This window comes from Thermobia domestica, chromosome 7 (assembly GCF_964235325.1).
Source record: "Thermobia domestica chromosome 7, izTheDome1.hap1.1, whole genome shotgun sequence".
Taxonomy (NCBI): domain Eukaryota; kingdom Metazoa; phylum Arthropoda; class Insecta; order Zygentoma; family Lepismatidae; genus Thermobia; species Thermobia domestica.
In genome coordinates, this window is record NC_137460.1 from 226,101,737 (window position 1) to 226,126,166 (window position 24,430).

Consider the following 24,430-nt stretch of genomic DNA (forward strand, 5'->3'; position numbering starts at 1 on the left):
AATATTTTTATTGTACTGTATAACACCTAAGGTTGGTCATGATTTTTGTTGTATTAACTGGTCCTGACGAAAAGAGATGAATCAGAATTTTGGTTCAAAGACGGGACAGTAGTTTCATTAGACCTTTTTGATATGAGATAGAGCACCTGCAATAGAAACAATTTATATATTTTAGAGACGTGACAGCAGTTTCGCTAGACCTTTTCGAGATGAGATAGAGCACTTCCAATAGAAATATAGTTTATATACTTTTAGAGACGGAACAGCACTATCACTAGACCCTTTCAAGATGAGATAGTTTCAAATCTCATCTTGTAGGACAACATTACGTGTGATAACATATACCGAATTATACCTAAAACATAATGTTAGGAATACGGCATTAAAATGTAAAATTTTGGACGATGTTTCATAATATTGTTAGCGCTGCAGCAATTAATTGTTAAAAAAGAAATTATACAATTTATTAACAAATAATATGGAAACTGAAACAGCTATCTCTATGATGGACATATAGAATATCTCTGTGCTCTCTTGTTGAAATTAACGTTTCTATTAATAACTACGAACATTTCGAGCTATTTTGCCTGAATGGGAGTGCTGTAGCTATGCATTTCAATTACTCAAAATGGAAAGTCAACAGACTCCCTTCGATTACATTTCATCAAAGTGTACACTAACTTTTGGACTTCAAACATTACATGCAGTGTAGCAATAAGCTTCCTAATAACACTCGCGTACGTATACGTTATGTTTTGAAATAGCCCTGATGATGAAGCAGACAAACACTTAAAAAAAATCTAAATTATGTATAAAATATAATTCATTTGAACGTGATATTTTCTTTACCTACGCATTTTTCACTTTTAGTAACAAAACTAAACTAGTAACAAAACTACTTTATTCATTATTTCTCAGATTAGATCAAATATTTAATCCTCTAGGCAAGCATTCGTCCTTCTATCCGTTTGTTTATGCGGAATCCCTGCAAATATATGGCATATACTTTATATATATATATATATATATATATATATATATATATATATATATATATATATATAATATGTATGTATGTATGTAGGGAGAGAGGAAGAGGGGTTAAAAGAAACACCCAGTAATAGTAAAATTCTCGTACAATCTTTTACTTCCCTTAGGAGTGTTTTTTTTTTTTTTTTTTTTTTTTTTAATATCATATAACTGTCCAGTTATGGTGCTGTTGTACCAAAACTTACAGATTCGTGAACTACAGATTCCTGACTGGAACGCATATGGTTCGGGTCCCATGTAAAGCTGTAGATCCACTTCTCATAGAGCCTCGCTGCTGAAAGGAACGCAAACTCAAAATCACATCACATGAACCTACAGAGTCTTTGAGAAAAAGTGGGTGGGTTTCGTGTTACTGTTGTTTAGAAGTAATTATACTTTTGCAGCTGGATGATACACCGTTTTGCTTTGGCAACTCAAACAGTTGATCCAGTGCAAATACAAATGCAATGGTACAAGAATCCACTATACTATGACACACACACACACACAAAGAAAGTTAACCCTTTTCCGACTGTGGGTACTTTTAAGTCCCATCTTCTTTACACATACATTATTTCTCCTGTATACGTTACAATGTCGAAGCCGAACCGCCTGACGGGACTCCTGAGTCTCCTTTCCCCTCAGCATTGTTGAGCAACAATAGAAGTAGAATTTATTTTTATATAGTCTAATGTACCCTCAATGTACTATATTTTACCATCATATCAAATTATAGTAAAAATAAATAAATAAATAAATAAATTCAGCCGGAAAACGGTTAAAAGTACTTTTCCATTGTATGTTTGTGTGTGTGTACCTTTTACAGCACAACACACGTCGAGGTGATAATCATTTTCACACCAGACCAAATAATCGATGATGGGGATCACTTGAAAGCAACAATCAGTGAGGCGATTTATGCCGTAATGCCGGATGTGTTCGACAGGCTCCGGTGTGTTTGGGCACTATTCACAGCATGACACGCATCCAGGCGATAATCAGTTTTACACCAGACCAGGTAGTTAATAATTTGGATCACTTGAAAGCAAAATCAACTAGGCGATTGAGACCGTTACGCGGGATGTGCTCGGCAGGCTCTGGTCTTTTTGTAGGCACTATTCACAATACAACATACGTCCAAGCGATAATCACTTTCACGTCAGATAATCGATAATGTGGATCACTTAAAAGCAAGAGTCAATGAAGCGATTGACGCCGTTCCGCCGGACATGCTCGATAGATTTTTTGTGTGGATATCATTCACAGCACGATACATATCCAGGCGATAATCAGTTTCACACCAGACCAGATAATCGATAATGTGGACCACTTGAAAGCAAGATCCAATGAGGCGAATTAATCACGACAGGCTCTGGTGTGTGTAGGCACTATTCACAACTCAACACACGTCCACACGATAATCAGTTTCACATCAGACCAGATAATCGATAATGTGGATCACTTGAAAGCAAGACTCAATGAAGGGATGTTCGACAGGCCTGACGCCATTACGCCGATGTTGGACAGGCTCTGGTGCAAAGTTGATCATCACCTGGACATACGTCGTGTTGTAAATGGCGCACACATAAAAATATACTGACATTCAAGCTCAGTTTTACATGTCTTTTGTTACAATATGGGGATTCTAGTAGTACTGCATTTGTTTTTGCACTGAGAGACACTATTTGAGTTGTCAAAGAAAATTGTATATCATTAAATTATCAAAGTGTCACAATTTTTACGGATCGTAGTGATGCAGTTCAAAATTTAATTTACTTTATTTTGACAACCTTACACTCTTTCTCCCCTTCTTTAGGATTATATTTTCTTAATCTCGAATGAATGTAACCCATACTCAATTGATGATGATCTGCCATGGTTAAAAAAAAATTGTAATTCACGATTTCTTTTGCGTACACACACAGAGAAAAATCCGTTCCCCGGACAGCGGTATATTGGACAAATATACGGTATCCTCTTGCTTACTATAGAAATCAGTACGGAGCACACGTTATCCGTATGCTACATAGGCACTGCCCTTCGATGTTATATCATGCCGTTGCAGGATGTCTGACATCTAACAGTTTTCCGTATATCACATGCATATACTTATGTTACCTTCGTCAGCTATATGTTATATACGTCCATTTGTATGTGAGATCCTGACCACCTACTTGTTTCATACGGAAAGTATGTATAGATGGAACACTTATACAGAAAGTATTATAAAACATGCGTTTTGGGTTATACGTCTGTTGTACGTTAAGTCCAAAAACTACAGGAATTACTCATGTAACCTATCTTTTTAAGTACGCCACCTACCATTTTTTTCTCGGTGCACGAAAGTCTTGAAAACCCTTAAATTCATTAGGGTAAATGGGACATCGTAGTCCAGTAGTTATAGCGTTGGACTCATGTCTGCGTAGACCTAGGATCAATTCCCGGTCAGGGCACCAATTTTCGGCGTTCACCAGGTGTCGTGAGGCAAACTGAGGAGTCACTTCAATAAAAGACATGACGGGCACTTACTCGGCCCAAAAAATTCCCGATACGCCTATTAGGTTCGTTTGTCGTTAGGCTGGACGTAGTTTCACTACGCGCTAACAGGTAGCGTCCGTTGGCGCTAGACTGTTACGCCAGAAGTTAGTTAGAATGCAATTCTGTTGAGAGAGAAAATGTTTTAGGATTTTCCGTTCCAAAAACCTATATAATAATGGTAGACATAAATGCTCTTTTTCTTAAGGTTCTCCGCTTAAGTTTCACTTCCACTTTTTTATATCTTATTTTTAGTGAATAACTTAGGCAGTGAAGATCTTAACTATATATAAAACTACATGAACTGACATAAATTATTGAGCACTTCCTGTTGACTACAATGATTAAATGTGGCATGATTGTAGCTTTCCGGAACTAACTGCCAGGAAAATTTCCAAAAGTGAATATTTTTAATTTTTAGGGGGTCTAAAGAGGGGATGAATTCCCTCATGTTATTTAGATGGGCCTTTTTTAACTTTTAATTTCATGTTTTAGGCCCTTAGAATTGGAATAAAAACTTGAAATTCAGTATGCTTGTGCGTTTTCATTATCACTACCTAAGTAAATCAGTAAATATTTTTTAAAAAATCCAACTTTAGAGTGGTTTTATGGCGAACTGAAAAATCATTCCCATGTTATTTATATGGAACACCTTTTATACCCCCAAATTATTGAGCACTTCCTGTAGGGTTACAATGATTAAATTTGACATGATTGTAGCTTTTCGGGACAAACCCACAGGAAAATTGCCAAAAGTGAATATTTTTAATTTTTAGGGGGTTTAAAGATTAGATGAAGAATTTCCCCATGTTATTTAATTGACCCTTTTCGGACATATAATCTCATGTTTTAGGTACTTAGAATTGGAATAAAAACTTGAAATTCGGTATGCTTGTACGTTTTCGTTAGCGTTACCTAAGTGAATCATCAGAAATAAAAAAATTCCAACCGTAGAGTGGTTTTATGCGAAACTAAAAATATTTCCCATGCTATTTATATGGGACGTCTTCTATACCCCAAAATATTTAGGCACTTTCGCCAGATTAGAATGATGAAACTTGGCATGATTGTAGCCTTCCAGGACTAACCGACAGGAAAATTGCCAAACTTGAATATTTGTAATTTTTAGGGGTCTAGGGGGGATGAAGAAATGCCCATGCTATTTAAATGGGTGTTTTCTTGAGATACAAAATCTTATCCTTTAGATAGTTGAAATAGGAAAAGAAATGATAGAATTATGGGTTCAAGAGTTGCGAGGCCGTAGGCCGAGCAAAGAAAGTGTGGGGGTGAAGTCCCCGGATGGGCAGATCTAGGAAATATGAAGAGGAATTTCACGAAATTCACTGTTGATGCAAAGACCGATAGATAAGAAATGCGAGGCCGTAGTCCTATGAGACTCGGAGGTCTGAGGGCGGAGCCCCCAGCTAGCCAAAGGCTAGTTAAAAATATAGAACTGGAGCCAGGCAGTATTTACAAAATGCTGTGAAATAAACTATATCTATTGGACACCTTTTTTTATAGGACAGAAATTTAGGTGAGTATTTTATAAGGTCAGAATTGTTGTTCACCTAAATTTCTATACTATGCTAAAATTATTTAATATATACGGTGTTACATAAATGTCTCTCACAATATATTGCAAGCAGGTTCCTCACATCAAAATAAGAAAAACAGTTCATATGGACTTGTGCTCGAAAGTAGATAATTTCGGAGTTATAGGGTGCCGAAAACGTGAAACAGGTGAACTTTAAAAGTTCATGGCTCCACTACTTATGGGACCTGTCGTAGTCGGATCAGGGCATCACTAACGAACTAATATGTGAACTATCCAAATATTCATCCTTCAGAATCTCCGGTACTTGTACCGATCATTTTAGAGAGACTGTTTGGGAGTACTTGATCATTCTACAGCTACCTCTCTAAAAAAATTTATGTGCAAGTACTGGAGCAGTCTTAAGCATGGATATTTTGATAGTTTACATACCAGTTCCTCAGTGATGTCTTGGCCCGACTACGATAGGTCCCATAGTAGTGGAGCTATGAACTTTTAAAGGTCATTTGTTTCACGTTTTCCGTGCTCTATAAACTCCGAATAACCACTTTCAAGCACAAATCCATATGAACTTTTTTCTTCTGAGAGGAATCGGTTTCCAAATATTGTGTCATATTTTTATAACATCATGTGTATATATATTCGTGTAATAGCTTTTCGTATGTACTAACTGGTTCATTTTCTACAATTATGTCCATTGTATTTTAAGTGATTCACTAAAATTCATAAATATGTGAGATAGCTTAGCAATGACCCTTGAGGGCAGAGGAGGGGGATTTTCTTTAAAATTTAAGATCGTAAAATCTCACCAAAGTGATGACCTATCATGGTATCAAAAATGATTTCTATTTAATTTTCGTACTCTACATGTTTCTAAATGTACCTTAGTAATATCGTTGATTAGCCGTTTCGCTGGGTTGAAATAAAAAGTTTAAATGCACATGGCATCGGAAGTGTCACTGTTCTTCTTAGTGAGCCCACATACTATGGATTGGACACTAATATCGCAGGCACGTAGCCAAAGGGGGGATCCGGGGGGTCCGGACCCCCCTTCCTTCGAGACCACAAATGAAAAAAATTAGGGAAGGATGAAACAAAATGAAATGAGAAAAACAAGGATCAGCGTTAAAAACAAACTACAGGAAGCTTTTGTTTACTCTTTCTTATGAGGAAATTTGTATTACTTGCAATACATGGTTGCGAGGTGAGCGATATATCCTGGAAGAGTCAGAGAATTTGAAATTTCCAGAAAAGTTGCGGAATTCTCAGAATTTCTGCTACTAGTCAGAGAGATTTCAAGCTTCCGAAAGCATAGTGCCGTTGTGTAACAGCATGGACATTTCTTATTATAATTTTTCGTCATCGCATCCTTGCAATATCAAACATGTTGTTTCAAAAACAATTTTCTACTGCTCCCTTAACCTGTAATTTGAAACAGACAGTTGTTGACGGAATAATAAAAACAAAAGTATATGTGGAAAGAAAGTTCTCTTAACATTTGATTCAACAAGAAAAGGAACGCAGATATTGCAAAATATTTTACAAGACATTACTGGATATACACTTTTTCATAATAGTGAATATGTACTTTTTATATTAGTTGAGGTCATATGAAACGAAAATTGTTATATTTGAATAAACAGAGGAAGGATGTAAATATTGTATAATCTTTTTCAATACTTTTTTTCTAAAAATTTTACTCGAGATTTCTTCATAGTTTATTAAAATACTTACCAACATATCCTCATGAACCAATATATGTTGATATTAAAGTAGTTTAGACTGATCGAGCTCCTGGGCCTTCAGAATTTCATGTCACGCCCCCCCCCCCCCCCGTTACGAAATCGTGGCTAAACGAACCAATATATGTTCCAGTAAAATTGTTTAGAATGATCGAGCCCCTGGTGTGATGACCACAGTATTTCATGTCACGGATCCCCCTCCCCCTTCACGAAATCCTGGCTATGTGCCTGAATATCGGTCATTTTCGATCATTTGTATATATTTATTCCCTCCCCCTGCCCCAAGTTGGATTTAAACGGCATCTCAGCGACCTGAAAACTATGTATTCGACATTAATATAGGTCATTTTGCATCATTTTTTAAAAAAAATATCTCCCCATTGTTTTTCTCCTACGCTGCACCGTCAAGGTGAAATGATAAAAAACACTCTCAGGTCTGAACCTCAGCTATGTTGAAAATTTGATCGAGATCGGTCGGGTGGTTCAAGAGGTACAAAGTCAGAAATATAGTGACTTTAAATATATATATCTTCAGTGTTCAGACGCTCGCAGACTGCAGAGCCCTATTCTAGAATTCAAAGGAAAAAATATATAATTATATACCTTTCGGATCCTCGTCTATAGACACGAATTTTACTATGTGGCAACATCGTAGGTAAAGAACCACAAAGAACTATCAACCCATCAAATGGTTTACATCGATTCTTTCCAGATAGCACTTAAAGTCCATACACATTGACACTAACACCCTTATTAGCGTAACAATCGATGTGACTGTTGGATGGTTCGGAAGAAGAATGCTAATGGTTCTAAGTTAATATGCGACATTGCTGCATAGTGAAACTTTTGATTTCCTATTAGAGACCAGTCCGAGCCCAATCCAACCCGAATGTACCTAGGCCCGGCCCATCTGGGGTCCAAAAAGTTTTGGAGATTTTCGGCCCGAGCCCGGCTCGACCCGATCAGTTTTTTAAAATTCTTGGCCCAAGCCCGGCCCGGGCTTGATAAATTTTAAAAGTTTTTGGCCCAACCCCAGCACGATAACTTTTTTTAAAAAAAATTAGCTCGAGCCCCAATCTTTCTCAAAATTTAGTATTAAACTTGACCTAACCCTCAGAAACATTTTCTAAACTCTGGTTCACAACCTGACGCTTGCCTCCCGAATGGTACCATTGTCTCCTAAAACTTTGCCTGCCATCGAGAGAACAAAAACTCCATTTCCTGTAACAAAAACCTAACTTAATTGATTTTTAGCATAAAGTGAAGATGGCAATATTGTTTAGCGACAGGCAAAACTTTCCCACCCCTTCTTGTCATATTTTGGGTTCAGTGAAGGACAGGGACAGACCTCAATTTACCGCGCAATGCCTGCAGTCCTCTATAGTGGAAGTGGAGCCGCTAAGCTATACAAACTGTAAATAGCTATTGCATTCTTTGTAACGCTCTTCACGGGCACACTTCTTCAACGTTTGGCTTTATTCCAATTATCGTTTAACGAAAGTCAATAATTATTAAAGAATTGCAATTAATCGGTCCCAGCCCGGCCCGACCTGAAGAGGAATCAGCGTCGGCCCGCTCAAGCCCGACTCGTGCAGGTCTCTTATTTCCTATAACGGCTTAAAGAGAGCCAGGAGTGTATACCAGTATATAATATTTTGGCTTTATTTTGATCTGAGAAATAACACTCTGTTGTCCGTAAGCGCCATTTTCAGAACACCCGATATATATGTTACATGATTCTAAAGATACGCGTAGTAGTAGTAGTAGTAGTAGGGACTAATTGAGATATTGAGAATATTGCAAATTTAAAACTAGAAACTAGGACGAACAAACACTTTTTTCGCCGTATTTTTTTATGTACATAATTGCGTTTCCTAAAATGTAACTTTTCTTCTAGTACTTCTTGCAAATAATTCATTCGTTAAAAGCAGACATCATGTTTTATGTCGACAGTATTTTTTTTAACCCTATGCTTGTAACATGTAACTACGTGCAGTAATTCGTAGATGTACCATAAAAATAAATATGTTAGTACGTTGAGCGACAGATTGTATATCTTGCGAAGTAGGTGGAAACTGCATTTTTCAAGGACTTTCCATTGAAGTTTTAAGAGCAAATGTTCGATTTTTTTGGTTCTTTTTTTTCTTCTTTTAATATCCATTTTTTTCTGGGCGGGTACTTTTTCTATTACCGTCGCGAAGAATTGTGTAAGAATGTGCAGACATCTATTGCATGCTCCTAGGTCACGAAGAGCTCGGCGACGCCTTGCGTTTTTTTTTTCTTCTTTTTTTATTGTATGTTTCCTTGCTTTGGAAGTTCGCAAACGGGTGTCTGTAGCATAAATGCATAATATAGATGTTTGTTTTTTTCTTTCTGTTTTTTATTTAAAAGAACCCTTTTATAAGTTTATTTTTGATTTTCTAAAACAAATTAAATAAAAAAAATATTCAAAGTTAATCTAGACTTCAAGCGAGATTATTAAGACAGTAAATTCTTCAGTGGAATGTGATATGATACGGGAGAGCTCATGGACACAGTGTTATACAGGCGCTATAGTCCCCCCCCTTTCACGGTCAGGTATACACTGGATAAACCTACTTTCTTCACACTGGATAAAGCTGCAAATTATGGTTATCCCCTGCCTTGATCATATCCTGGATCCATCAATATATATATATATATATATATATATATATATATATATATATATATATATATATATATAGGGTGTTTCAAAACAACACCGGCAACATTTGGGAGGTGATTCCTAACACCAAGATAAGCCAAAAAGTATAGACCAACTTGGCCGCACAAATGCTTCTTTTCGTAGCTATAGGCTGCCGAAATCATGAAAAATTGAACTTTAAAGATCCATAGTTCCAAAACTATGGGAACTACCGCAGTCGGGTCAAGATTTCACTCCGGAACTAGCATGTGCCCTATCCAAATATCCATGTTTCAGGATCATTCGGTACTTCCGCAACAATTTTTATAGAGGTAGTTGCTGAGTACTTTAAATTACACGCCCGTAGCCAAACTACCTGTGTAAAAACTGCTGCGGAAGTACCGCAGGATTTTGAAACCTATATTTTTCGATAGGGCGCGTATTAGTTCCTAAGTGAAGTCTTAATCCGATATATATATATATATAATATGACCGATATTAGTGTATAATCCTTAGGTTTCTTGGCCGCGGAGATTAAATGTGACACTTCCGATGCCGTGTAAATCCAATTCAGCCTCGCAACTTGGGCGTGGGGATATACATAAATATGATCGAAAATGACCGATATTTGTGTCGAATGCATAGTTTTCTGGGTCGTTGAGATGAACAGTGACACTTCCGATGCCGTTTAAATCCAAATTCAGCCCCGCAACTTGGGGAAGGGAAGGGGAAAATGTATATAAAGGAGTTGTGCATTTAAAGTTTTTATTTCAACCCAGCGAAGCGGGTAATCAACGCTGGTATAATATAAATTTGTGTGGATTTAGACCTACGACCTCTTGCATGAAATATGAGCGCTCATCCACTAAACCGTGCTGGTTCTTCCTTCGTACAGAACTTATTGGGCTTAAACGGAGGGGTAAAGATAAGAAAAGTTACAGGAAATAGTACATGGCATAGAACAAGGTGCGTCGTACTGTTAGTTGTGTGGTCTTCTGTTTTTTCTGAAGCATGATTGTAAATATCTTTTTAAATGGTAAATAACAAGAACTTACGCCTGATTACTTCGAGAATAATTTATTTCTTAACTATTTCAAAAAATTTATGTTACAATGGACTTTCCCTTTACCGACTTCTCTTCAGTTTTCCCAGAAATAAGTCATTTTTGTTATCAGTTACGTCCGATGCTCCACAACAATATACAACTAGACAAATCACACACTTTTAAAGGCGAGATCGTTTTATTTCGTTTAGTAAATATGTTTATAAAGCACAGGACTTTATTTCAATCAGTATTGTAGTCTCAATCATGTATTTTCACTTTCTTCAATTAATACAAATACACTGTAAATACTGTAATTGTATGGTTTGTGAGACAATCTAGTGCTTTATTCAGTATACAGTATATCGTTCAATCGTGTCAATGGAGCTGTTTGTGATAGAAACTTCTGATTTGCATAACTTAAATTTATTGAACTATAAGAATATATTTTTTTTTAAATTGTTATAGAAATGCTATACAATTTATTAGATGACAAATGGTGATTCTGCTTTTAACCGACTTTATCGTTATCCAACCACGGTCCGATTCGTGGTTGTTGGTTAAAGGAAAGTCTACTGTATTATCTTTATTAACAGTGCCCGGCATTCACAAGTATGTCGTGGCATTTCTTTTGATGTCATGTTGTCTTATTGTGGTGCAAAAATAGATAAATTTGAATTTTAGAAAAAAATAATTGATAAACCGGTTCATTTTTACTCCTATAAAATTCTTAGTCTTTTTTAATGCCAACCCGCTGAAATCATTAGTGCTTCCGTCTTTATTTGTTCGTGGTGGGTTCTCAAGAAATCTCAATAAATGTTCTTCTTCTTTTAACTAGGTTATACTTTGCGTTGGCGCATAAACATTATACATGGTAATGAATGAGAGGATTGTAATTTTTGTGTTAATTTATTAAAGGAAGAAACTGTAAAAGAGCTAAGGAATATTAGGAATTGTATCTGCATGAAAAGAAATGTGAAACACATACCATCAGCCTATGCTTCCTTTTACGTGTCAATCATGTAGTATGGAGTTGAAAATATACTTTTCGGAACCTTAAACTTTCGTTGGCGCTATAAGTCAGAGATCCTCAACACATTGGGCCTTATGCAGAGTTATTTTCACGTACGATTAGCATCAAACTAAAGGCCTCACTACTGCAGGAAACATATGTTAGTCGAACTCATTAGTATGACACTAATCACGCGTTGGAACGACTCTGCTTAAGGCCCGGGGGACGCAGTGGCTCAGTGGTAGAGCGTTCATCTCCGGTGCTTGGGGTCCCTGGTTCGATCCCAGCTCGCGCCGTGTGGACTTTGTGGTGGACAAACACCGTGCTCGTGAGTTTTCTCGGGGTTCTCCCGTTTCCTCCCACTTTCTTCATTTCACCATTTCACTCATTTCTCATTATCACCGTCTCCTTTAGCCTAACCGGCATAATCGTGGGACGTTAAACTTAAAGAATTCAAAAAAATTCTGCTTAAGGCCCATTGTCTCTGGATCACCAGATCTTGCCATAGCCGGCCCCCTTTTCATGGAAGTACTTAACATTAAACCCGATTGAAGAAAAATAATTTTAAAAATGAAATTTCAGTTTAGTGTTCCATTATATGATTTGTAGAATACAGGATCTGGATGAATAATGGTTGGAGGAAACGTCAAGAAAACATATAAACATGGTATTGTCCATCACAAATTCTCAGGCCTAGGATCAAATCAGGCGCCTCTCACACTAGAGGTAAGCCTTCTACATTCAGTCACCTTCTCCACTCCCCATGAAACAATTAAAAACAGTTCTACGCAGTATAGTTTAGTGACCCATGAACGTCATTGAAATTTTTAATGTGGCTCGTAATATGTATGAAGGTGAAGGCTCGTGCCCATAAGTGATGAAACCCGTTGTAAGAAGATGCATTATTTGAAAATACGGGTATATATTTTTCGTATTATGTTTGTTATATTGTATTATCTATATATTTTTATCTATATTGTATGTACTAATCCTATTTTTTGGAAAATGTATGTTTTGATAAGTGCATAGGTATTACTTGTTCCTTCTAAATTATTTCGCTAAGCTACCAAGAGAAAGAGAGAGAAATTATGTATTTAGAAATAATGTAACGTTAAGATTTGCAACACTGCAACGCACACCTCTCGTGCCGAGAGAGGACTCTGAAGTAGAAGTCCAGAGCGCGCGGGGCGCATGGTAGAGAAGGCGAGCGAGCGGGCGGGGAAAGAGGCGGGAGGTTTAGCCGTGTGGTACAGCTATCGAAACTAGAAGTACGGGTTTCCGAAAGCGCGCAGTGTTGGTTTGTCGGTGTTAGTGGATGGACACACTGTGATACTTGTCAGGGCATTGTGTGTACGATATTGGTGTCGTAGGGTTGGGTCGTGATCAGGATAGCAGTGACGAGAAATAAAAATAATAAATAAAAGAAAAACAAATATGTAAAAAAAAATCAGTAATCGAAATTTGTTGTCTTTAGAGAAACAAGTGTGTATGTGTTTGTTTTAAAATGATGGATCCGCATGACAGAACCAACATTCATGTATTCCACACTGTGGTCCTAAATACAGATTTGGTTACGATGTTGTTTCTCCAGACGGGTCCGGGAGCAAGTCTTCTTGACGCCTATCGTCTGGACAGGTGGTCGGTTAGAATATGACCTGCTCGCGGTGGCCTCATGTCAAAGAAGTTTTGGACTCCAAGCACTCGTTACGAAATTCATTTAGAAAAATTCAAAGTAGAACCTTACCTTTGTCATCCTTCATTCAATTAAACACACCTATAGTACCTTTCCCTCCCTAATTTACCTAATCAAGATTTGACAACACTACCAGTTTCATCGGTACCGAAAAGGGCTATAATTAATAATTTCGTTAACGAAAACAGGAAAACATTAACGCACACGTACATACACACACCACACAAAAGGAAGTACCACAGTGTTGATTCTGATTAGAATATGAACAATAATACGGTACAGTCTTATTGTCAAAGCTGTTGGAACCATCGAAAAAAAGAAACTCGTATTTCCTCGATACTTCCCTATTTTCCTACTACTGCCAACATTTACGAATTTGTTGTAGTGGCATTGTTATGAACGAATAACTAAATTTAATACTCAAGTGTTTTGTAGTGCGTGTGATGTGTCATTAGCTTTTTTAAAGAAAAATAATAAAAAAAATCTAATTGGAAAATAAAAAGTGATATTTTTCCTCCAGAAAATTAACCTAATAAATATATATCTATATACAACAAAACTCCAGCAACTACGAGAATAAAAGTGTTTTCTACATTATCGATTATGCGTGGTTGTATGTGCGTAATGTAATTTAAGTGTGTTTTTAGTGCGTTCGTTCCAGAAGGAATTAATTTAATTAATCTACAGCAGATCTACAAGAGTTTTTTCTTCGTCTTCTGCGTAGCCGTGTTTGTGGTGATTCGTATATTTGCCTATATTGTCAACGAAAAATAAGTAATATATTTCCATAATATATATTTTCCCCAATTTTATCTTTTTATTTTCGTTTTCGATTTCTTTTTAAATGAAAATTTTTTAATATCAAAAGAACGAGAAGAAAGAAATCAGGTAATTGTATCTTTCTCCATTTTGTGTTAAATTTCAGTAATTCCTTATTATTATTATTATTTTCTATCTATTTTTATTTATTTTTTCTACCTTTTTCCATATTTAGGTGGTGCTGTGTTTTCACCACCACCATGCACCGTTGCCACATCGTCCCTGGTGCCGCTCTTTCAACGGGATTCTTGCTGATCTTCATCTGTTCGGTCGCTTTGGCTAATGGTAAGTGTTAAACTTCTTAATTTAACTTTTTTGACTAAATTATGTTAAGAAGATGTACTCTGTGGTCATCAGTCATCGATGTATAATCTTTCATCTGAATGAAGAAACACGAAGATTTTGTTTTAAAGAATGTTTGTTTCGTCGACGGGAGATTCGCATAGGAGGATTTTCTGGAATGAAAAGTTCACACAAGTCATTGTATTTGAATGTCTGTGAAACTAAGGTATTAATAAAGTTTTTTTTTTAATAATCCGTCGATAATAAAGCATACAACATTCCAACTACTGTAAGAGAATTAGTTATTAATTATAACCAAAAAAATATCGTAACAAATCGTAGATGATTATCCTTTTCTTGTACGAAATCATAATGATGTTATCTAAATGAAAATACACAGAATGTGTGTGTGCAGTTTGTTGATTTACTATCAACACGTGGGTTCTAGGACTAGTTATGGACGTAGTTTTAGCGTGAAATCCACACTTCTAAGTGCATAATATATGTAATGTTTTAGCCTACAATCTTTCACCAGAAAACTCGAATATTTTTTTTTATATTACACATTGTATCATATAGCTAAGAGTCTGAGATGATTTATATAATATTTTTAGTATTCCGTGAAATTTCAAGGTGGAATCAACGACTTCGGAGAGTAATTTCTCAACCTCTGTTTAAGTGTAAACAGCATCACATTGCCGTGCTATGTAAATTAAAATGTCTGTGTGTGTGTGTGTGTAGTTTGATGATCAACACGTGGGTTCTAAACCTAGTTATGGACGTACTTTTACCATCAAATCCGCACTTTTAAGTGCATAATATATGTAATGTTTTAGCCTACAATCTTTCACCAGAAAATTCGAGTCGTTGTATTACGCATTGTAGCATATCACTAAGTGTCTGAGATGATTTATATAATATTTTTAATATTCCGTGAAATTTCAAGGTGAAATCAAGCCGACTTCGGAGAGTAATTTCTCAACGCCTGTTTTAAGTATAAGACACATCACAATATGGTGCGTCAAAATCTGTTTGTAGCGTGTGATAGAAATAACGCTTTGGGTTTATCACCCGTAAAGATGTTTGATTTTACTCTTCACGTTTCACTAGCAACTGAGTATAATATGCATTGTAATATAATATAACAAAGGGAAAATAAGGTAAATTGTATTTTGTAAAATCTTATAGTTGAGAAGGTAGGATTTTCAGAATAAATTTGTGATACATGATTTTCCGTGTAATACCCTAAACTTTTACGGTGAAAATATGCGAACCTAATTATTAGATATTTCACAGTAAAATTCATATATATATATTAAACAATGTTTTAATAATAGGTGGTATTTACATATATATTTTTAAAAAATCCCCTCAAAACTGAGTCAAGAGATTAGACTATTACGTCAAAAAAAGAAAAACGACGACTGCATTTACGGTCTGTTCGTCGTCAGCAATGACCTGTGCCTGCCCATAAAGTTTAGTAAAATCCAATTTTTAACCGAAACTCTGGGCATACGTAAGCCGAGTGAACGCCGAAACTTCGAAAATACTTTTCGAAGTGCAAATATCAAATAATGAAACTTACTAAAGAAGAAGAAAAAGGATTTTAATGGTGCTTTATAATACCTTGTTTATTTTCTTAAATTCACTGGTTATTTGTTATAATATATATGAAATTTTGTAAAGAAAATTAAAAGCCATTTGAAAAAATAAACTGAAAATTTCCCTAGATTTTTAACCCTACATAGCTTTCATTTATTACGCGCTGTAGTGCAGGAATGTTATTATCTTATAGGAGGTTGGAAGGAGATACATAGGATCTCATTTTTATTTTGAGACAATAGTTTATGAACACTTTGAAGGTGAAGGTGAAACGAAGTTCCTTCACATTTCCCATAGTTAACAAAAAGAAAACTGAGAATTTAAGTTTAAAAAAAAAGCATTTAAATCATAAAATCTTAAAATCTTAGATGTTAAGTGTAAATTTAACTAAAATTGCAGCTTATTTAAATAAGAACTTAAGAACCATTAGTCTATAAACTTTTTAATAGGAATATTTACTTGCAAATAGTGGACTACTAGCTGTAAATGTGGATGCAAAAAGCATGAAAATAGCATAAATAGCATATTGACGTTCTACCGTATCCATATGTAATTTGACATTTTATTTGTTATATCAGGACAAATAATGAAGTAAACATAATTCTGTTTAGGGAATTCTCAGTTTACCACAACTGTGAAAGTAACTAATAATAAATTAACTATCCACTTACTTCTCAAACTACAATTTCACAACTAAGTAGAAATTCACGGATTTAATGCATAGTAAGCGCGTGTTGAATGGTAATCTTAATTTAACCCAAGCAACTCTAGTCTCAAGCAAATTAGTGGTATTTTAATAGACGAGCATTTGTAATATATAAATCTGTAATACGTAATAGCAAAAAGAGATTATACTTAACGAGAAGAATGTTTTATTCAACGTTTACGTCAACGAAATTCTGCTGAAAAATCGGGTATACTTGTAGTTGAACAGATGTTCTTACTTTCCAGATATTATTTCCATAATTTATTTTACAGTATGTTGCAAAAATGTTAAATATTTAAATGGATAAAGTCCTTCAGTGTAATGTAGCCTGTTTGAGTTTTAGAAATAACATAATTACACGCACACATGACTGTGACATTTTGGAGTAAGATCAGCGTCGAAACTTGGAACGTTCCGTAGGGGGAATCATTAATATTTGAGACCCCTACAAAAATATGAAATTGCGCCCTCTATCAAAATATGAAACTTGAGTACCCAACTAAAATATGGAATATAAAATTTGGACCTCCTATAATATAGAATCTTATTAAACATTTTTATTACTAATTGGTGTCTTGTTGATGTTTTACGGAAATATAGCCTACATTACATTTATATACTTCATCTTAAGTAAACGTGTTCAGATAATAGGGCAGCAGCAGAATTTTACATTAAAAAAAGTTCTTTTGGAAATAGTATGGTAGACTCATTCTTTGCTTCATAAGTCAAATTGAGGGAAGGATATTCGACAACTTAAAACATTAAGAAATACATATATTATTTCTTATGGTTCTAATATTAGACATTTTGCTGAAACGGGCACACACTTTTTTTTGTTTTCTTTTTTTGTTTTAAGACATACTTCATTTATACATTTATATTAGTATCTTATCATATGGAATGCGAAACTTCTGTCTTGAAGTGGGCCTCCCACAAGGTACTATCATGAATAATATATATAGAGAGAATACTTACGTTTAATAGAAAAATGTGTTGATGTGTTACATCTGTGTAATATTTTAGCTGTAGATTTTGCAGCGTAAGGGATGTGCCCAGAACATTAACATGATTACGGGACATACATATATTTCAGATAGCAGGTTCCTGTATATAAAATTAAAAAAAAACTCATGTCAGTACTAGTTGGAGGAAGGTGAATTCAATAAACGGTATAGTTTGAGGACGGTATATTTTAAAACATATGTCCATGGGGGGGAAGAGTATAATAACGTCAAAGTTGGAATATAAATAAATATTCCAAATTTGACGTCATTTTTCTAGTAGATATGTTTAAACAATTTTTCACTGCTACCTCAAATTAGTATACATAGTGCAATTAGTCACTTCTACCATTGACACGAGCGAAAGCACTTTCTTATACTTCTGAGAAAAGATGAAAATGTGTATTTTGTTTATTCACTAACAAAAGTGCTTACCCATTTTAATAACTCGTGTACAATCGTACGAATGAGTACGGTTATAAAGAGTACAGTTTACTGAACGTGAAGATCATTATGCTTTCTTTAAACTACATGAATAAAGTATGTATTCGAAATGTTCTCATTATTTCGAAGATTTTGAAAAAGTAAATCAAATGTTGGGAGATATCCACCTTTAGTGACGACTATAGTAATTGTTGGTGTTAATGAGAATTTTTAGTGTTCTCAGAAACGAAGATTTTCTAACAAGAAGATTAAACAGAATTGTCATCATGCCTGTTGCAGTCGCTTTGAGAAAGTTTGTAATAGTGACGTATTTCTCGAGAATTCTTGTGTGGAGTGACATAATCCTAAATAATTTATCGTTACTGGGAAACTGTTTGCCGCCAATTGATAAGTATTTTTTTTAATGTATAGTGGGTCGTCCTCTAATCTCTTTACGAGTATTATAACATAATAATTTCTTTATTAAAACAATCCATAAATTCTAATCTTACTTTCCCTTTCTTTCCCGATGTTGTACCTTCTATTGCATCCTTTAGAACGGAATTTTATACTTTTAGAGACTTGAATATTCACTTTTGTTATTACAGTTCAATTTGTTTCCCACCTATCCATCTTATTTTCAACATCCTTCTAACACAGAGAGACTCATACTATAGAATGTTACATATGTCTCTTTGATCAAGGTCCATTAAAAGAAAGGACAATTAATGCAATATTTTTAACGTAACTTGATCAATAACTATGCACCAACGTAACATGTTTTGCTTAGTATTTCGTGGTTTTATTGATTGAATACATATTATCTATTCTTAAAGTATAACAAAGCTGAGAGAGAGAGAAACGTTAGCACATTTTCAAGATGCAATTTACGTGTCTTTCTGACATTCAGAAATTCTTAATGTATATATATTTACTTTTTATGTGTATTATGAAATAAATAAATAAATAAGTGATAAATTATGAAGTGTACCAAATAACATGTTATTTACGGATTAATTTTGGTCTACCGAATGTAAAAGAATATTTTTGTGGAAGAAGGATATATTTGTGAATCAATATTGAAGGAATTAAACATCCTCTTGTTCTGTTGTTAGTTTTTGTAGAATATTTTTGTACTTTTTTTTAAAAAAAAATTACAAATACAAGTACAAGTAAATTACAAGTTTATTTTTGTAAACGTGTAAAGCTCCGTAATTATACAGTATGTTAACCTTGACCTATGTCTAATATAAAGTTATCGATTGCATCGAAGCACTTAGGATAAGGATTTCCAACGGCTATGCTGTGGCGTGGCACTTTCGGATGTTACGAGACCAATCAATAATTCCGTGAGATGTTGGAGAATTAACAAAAAACCGGTAAATTCTGAAGGAATGTGCTAACTCAAACGCGTTTTTACTGATGAAGTTCATTTCAAATCATGAAGTCCTCTTTATTTAATTATCTTGAATACTACCTTCTCTTTGGAAAGTCTAAACGTAGGAAGACAACTAAGGATATGTCCTACTATTTAGATGAAGTGTAGAACAAAGTTACTGGGAAATCAGTTATCCTCAGTTCGAAAGCATCTGTATGATATATATTTACACATATATATCACATCGAATTGAATTACTTATATACCAGCCAGCATCGTCGCAGGTGTCTGTATATTTTTAACGTATGTATGTATTTCAAGCTAAGTCTTCTACATTTCTTTGGGACATGATGGTTCATTGGTAGAGCGCTTACCTCTGGTGCATGGGGTCCCTGGTTCGATACTCGGCCAGGTAAGTTTGTGGTGGGACAACACGTCTATGGGTTTTCTCGGAGTCTTCCCGTTTCCTCCCATTTTCTTATTCCACCAATTCTACCATCATGCACTTTGCTCAATCATCGCTTCCCTTCGCCTAACGAGCATAATCGTGGAATGTTAAATTGAAAGAAAGATGAGAAAGCTTGGTGATAGTGTGTCCTGGAGTATCACTTTCATCTTACCAGATGGCATGGTGGTCATACAGTATCAAGTTTTAGGGTCAGAAAAATATTCATTTCTCTCGGAAGCTGCACATGAGGATTTACATTTATATCATTTGTTTAGTATCAGTGAGATCCATGGATTGCTATGTATATAATATGAGGAGTATGCAGGAAGTTCGGATCCTTCCCTTCTCGGCGAAATTCCTACTTTTCAGTAAATTGAGTCTAATTTTAGGGTTGATTTTACAAATGTTAGTATAATTTATCTTCATTGAATTTGTAACTCTTCTCAAAATCAATTTTTATGTACGTATCTGTATATATATCATCATCTTTGGACATTTTTCTCCGATATACACTGTTGTAAAATTTTAGAATTACTTATATTAGTGTTGATTAGAAAAAAAGAAATCAAAATGAAGCAAAAGGAAAAAAATCTTCCGTTCTTCTCTGACGTGTGACGAAAGCAAAAGTTACCATATGTGCTATATTTATTGAAATATAACGGCGAAATTGTATATAATATTTGTAACAATTTGCTTTGAAAGATGAAAGTAAAGTAGTGAAGAAATGAATAAACCATAACCTGATAATACATAGTAGAACAGCAGTGAGAAAACTTTCAAGGTTTTCGTGCTTTTAGCTCTGGATAAAAATGAATCCGTAACTTTCTTGCACACCACAATCTAAATTTAAAAAAAGTAGGACATAAAGTATTGCATTAATGGAAATTAGTAGTTGGTAATTATTAAGACAGTAATGACGAGCTCTACAATTTCGTAATTTTTCTCCTGTGGGATATCAAATTTAGGTAAAAGTTTGAATAAGTTGAAATATAATCATGTTGCTCCAACATGTTACTCTTGTTCGAAAGTAATACAAGAATAAAACTGATAGTCAATAAAATGTAAGGAAAATTAAGAGCCTGACGTACTAAAAGTAATACAAAATTTTCCTTTTGCTTGTTTTCCATAAGAGGAAGGAGATAACGAAATGTAAATTACCACAATCATAGATAAAGTTAATGTATAATAGAAAATATAAACGTGAAGAATTTTCATTGTTGCCAGAATAACATTTCCACCAAAACCTAAGAACTTAACTGTATTTGATTACTATCATGTTCTTGTATCCTGTGAACTACTTTTTAAGTAACATTATTATTTAATTTTAATAACTGTATGTTAAAACATTTTTTTGTTTATAACAAACTAAATACAACTATTATTTGAAAACTAAATCAAAGGATTCCAAGACAACGCGATACGTAATCAAATATAGTTGAGTTCGTTCCTCTAATCGCTGCCTTAACTTAGATTTTGTGGAAATGTTACTCTGGCAAGACTGTAATTTCTATACAGCAACTCTGAAAATTCTTAAGGTTCATATTTTTTGTTGTTGAATAATGTTATCTATGATTGTGGTAAGTTGCATTTCATTATCTCCTTTCACTTATAAAAAACAAACAAAAGAAAAATGGTAAATTTTGTATTTTTAATATTCATGAGTCAAAAAGTTAGAAAACATTGGCACAAAATAAAAAAAAATACATATATTGCTACAAAACTAATAAAAATTTTGCTACTATATTGAAAAATGTTGCTACTAAATTAAGAAATATTGCTACTAAATTAAAAAAAAAGGATATAGTGCTGCAAAATTAAGTAAATAATACTTAAGTGCATATGTAATGAATTCTGATACAAGCTGTTACAGTAGAAAGTGATCCCAATGCACTATGTAGCAATAATAACGAAAATACAAGGGGTATTTTTTAGGTAAGGTCTGATTGTCAATAGAAAAACAACTAGTAAAGATAGTGCTGTAATTTCTGTAATGTTCAGCAGTTGGAATTGGATATTTAATTTCAGCTCTTATTCTCTTACGTAGAAATGTGATCGTTCTGTTTGCCTCTTATTATGTCTTGGCGGTTGTGGTATCTGTAGTTACGTGGCTGTAGGTGTTTTTATATATGTGATTTGTGATTGCCGCGTAAGTCACTCTGGCTATTCAATTCAAGATAATAAAATAAATTACTGAAACTATCATTGTTCATAGATTCATAACGAAGAACTATGTAATTTATACGGTTTACCAAATATTGTTAAGGTCATCAAGTCTAGGAGGCTCAGGTGGGCAGGTCATGTAGCCAGGATGGAAAAAAGCAGGAACACTTTCAGAGAGTTAACTGGAAGACCAATCGGAAAACGACCATTAGGAAGACTTAGGCGTAGATGGGAGGGCAATATTAAGATGGATCTCGCAGAAATAGGAATACAAAGTAGAAACCGAATCCAGTTGGCTAAGGATAAAGGTCAGTGGAGAGCTTTTGTGAATGTGGCATTAAACCTTCGGGTTCCATAGGCCATAGAGTTAGTTAGTTATCATTGTTCATGGACATAAACTAATATTCTGTTACGCTCTGACTTACCAACTATTCCGGAGTGTTAAGATTTAATTTTCCTGAGGTGATTAAAATAGTTACCAGATTTCTGAGAGATAAAAAGTCAGATTTTTTTTAGCGATGTATGATATTCGTATATGTCTTCCCATAGTAATGTGTACCATAAAAACGTAAAAATTACGGGGAGGACCCTAGTGATTAACCGTAATGACTCGTAGTTTCATTAATAACAGATATTTGGCGGGTCTGAATGAGTTTTCCAGAACGACTGACCACAAATCGCTGAGTTAAAATTATACTTCTAGTCGGTGCTAGAATTGCGTGGACTCCGAGAAAAGCATGTTCAGTTGAATTTCGGTTTTTAATTATTACGTCACAAAATTTTTGAGGAATGTGTTACTGAATAATACGGAAATTATCGTAACTTTTTTTTTTTAAAATGTCGTTTCATCTTTATTAAAATACTTATTTTTAAATGTGTTGTCATCCAATTAGTTAAAGGATAATAATGCAAATTTCATGATATATCATCCTCTGTGTTAAATTCTCAAGACATAAAATTCGATTTTTCTCACATGGCAGCGTTTTAATGCACGGTGAGAGAAAAAAAATATGAGAATTAACGTATTATCAACTTGTTGTAATAATGGCTTTTAAAACCGAGAACAGTTTTATAAATAATATAGAAGATATAAAAATGACATTTAATTACTCAAGAATCGTAAAGTAAGTTTTATTATTACAGTATTAACGAACAATTATGCATGCACAAACCTTATAGGTAATTGCATTTTATTTTAGTGACATTTTATTTGTGCAATCTACAAATAAGAGGACATTACACACGTCGTTGTATCTTCAATATCCAATGTATTACACCAGATTGAATTCAAATAGTGAAAATAAGACAGAATTAATTACAGTTTAATTATTATAACAAAAATGACTGGAAACACTCATTTATCCCATAGGAAAATATACATGCATGAGGTAATTGGATAAATGTTAGGAAAATCTACTTCGTTATGTCAGGAAAATAATGGCTTTAACAATGAACATTGATCACATTTTTACGTTTTTAATCGTGAGCTCTTTTGTAGCTTATTACTGCACTTGTTGCGGAAGATCTGGGTTCGAATCTTTATTGAAACTCACTTAGGATCCCACTTAACCAGTAAATTTAGTTTTATATAGTGTTGATACTGAATAACGACTTTAAATTCTGAGATAATCATTCTTTGGAGCTACAGCAAAAAAAAAAAAAAAAAAAGGTTTTTTCTGGGAATAGGATGAATGTCTCCGTCATTGGAATTTCGCCATTGATGCTATATGCTGTATAATTTGTATGGTTTTGGCACTTTGCATCCTGCTCGTAGTATCATAGCTAAATCTTTCATAGTTGAGTTGTTTCCACTATCAACCAAAAAGAATCTATAGAAAACTCGTTGAAACTGAAAGTTCAGCCATTTGCTATGACTCCGATAGAAAGTTCAAGTATTTTAACCTATTTACCACTTGACAAGAGAAGTTTATTGTTAAAATGCATATTTCATCGGAGTTCAAACACTATCTCATTGTATCTTTTTCATTTATTCGGAGTAGAAACGTTCTATAGTTTCCCTTAAATAGCAATGTCGTCCTTACCAAAGGACTGCTATTAAATCTTTCCAAAATTCTATTTTTAATTTTTGGGGGCGCGGTGGCTCAGTGGCAGAGCGTTCACCTCCGGTGCTTGGGATCCCTGGTTCGATCCCAGCTCGCGCCGTGTGGACTTTGTGGTGGACAAACACCGTGCTCGTGTGTTTTCTCGGGGTTCTCCCGTTTCCTCCCACTTTCATCATTCCACCATTTCATCCATTTCTCATTATCACCGTCTCCTTAGCCTAACCGGCATAACCGTGGGACGTTAAACTTAAAGATTTTCTATTTTAAATTTGAAAATT

General features: G+C 34.6%; 1 protein-coding gene across 7 annotated transcripts in view; it reads left to right on the forward strand.

The window, feature by feature from the left end:
• Positions 1 to 24,430, forward strand: part of Lar (tyrosine-protein phosphatase Lar) — a 1,526,023-nt gene that overhangs the window by 536,260 nt on the left and 965,333 nt on the right. For all 7 annotated transcript variants that reach the window (XM_081765888.1, XM_081765893.1, XM_081765890.1 and 4 more), the window contains exon 4: positions 14,265 to 14,374. In XM_081765888.1, coding sequence (XP_081622014.1) covers positions 14,290 to 14,374 — 85 coding nt within the window. In that variant the 5' untranslated portion in view covers positions 14,265 to 14,289. The remainder of the gene's footprint in view (positions 1 to 14,264; positions 14,375 to 24,430) is intronic.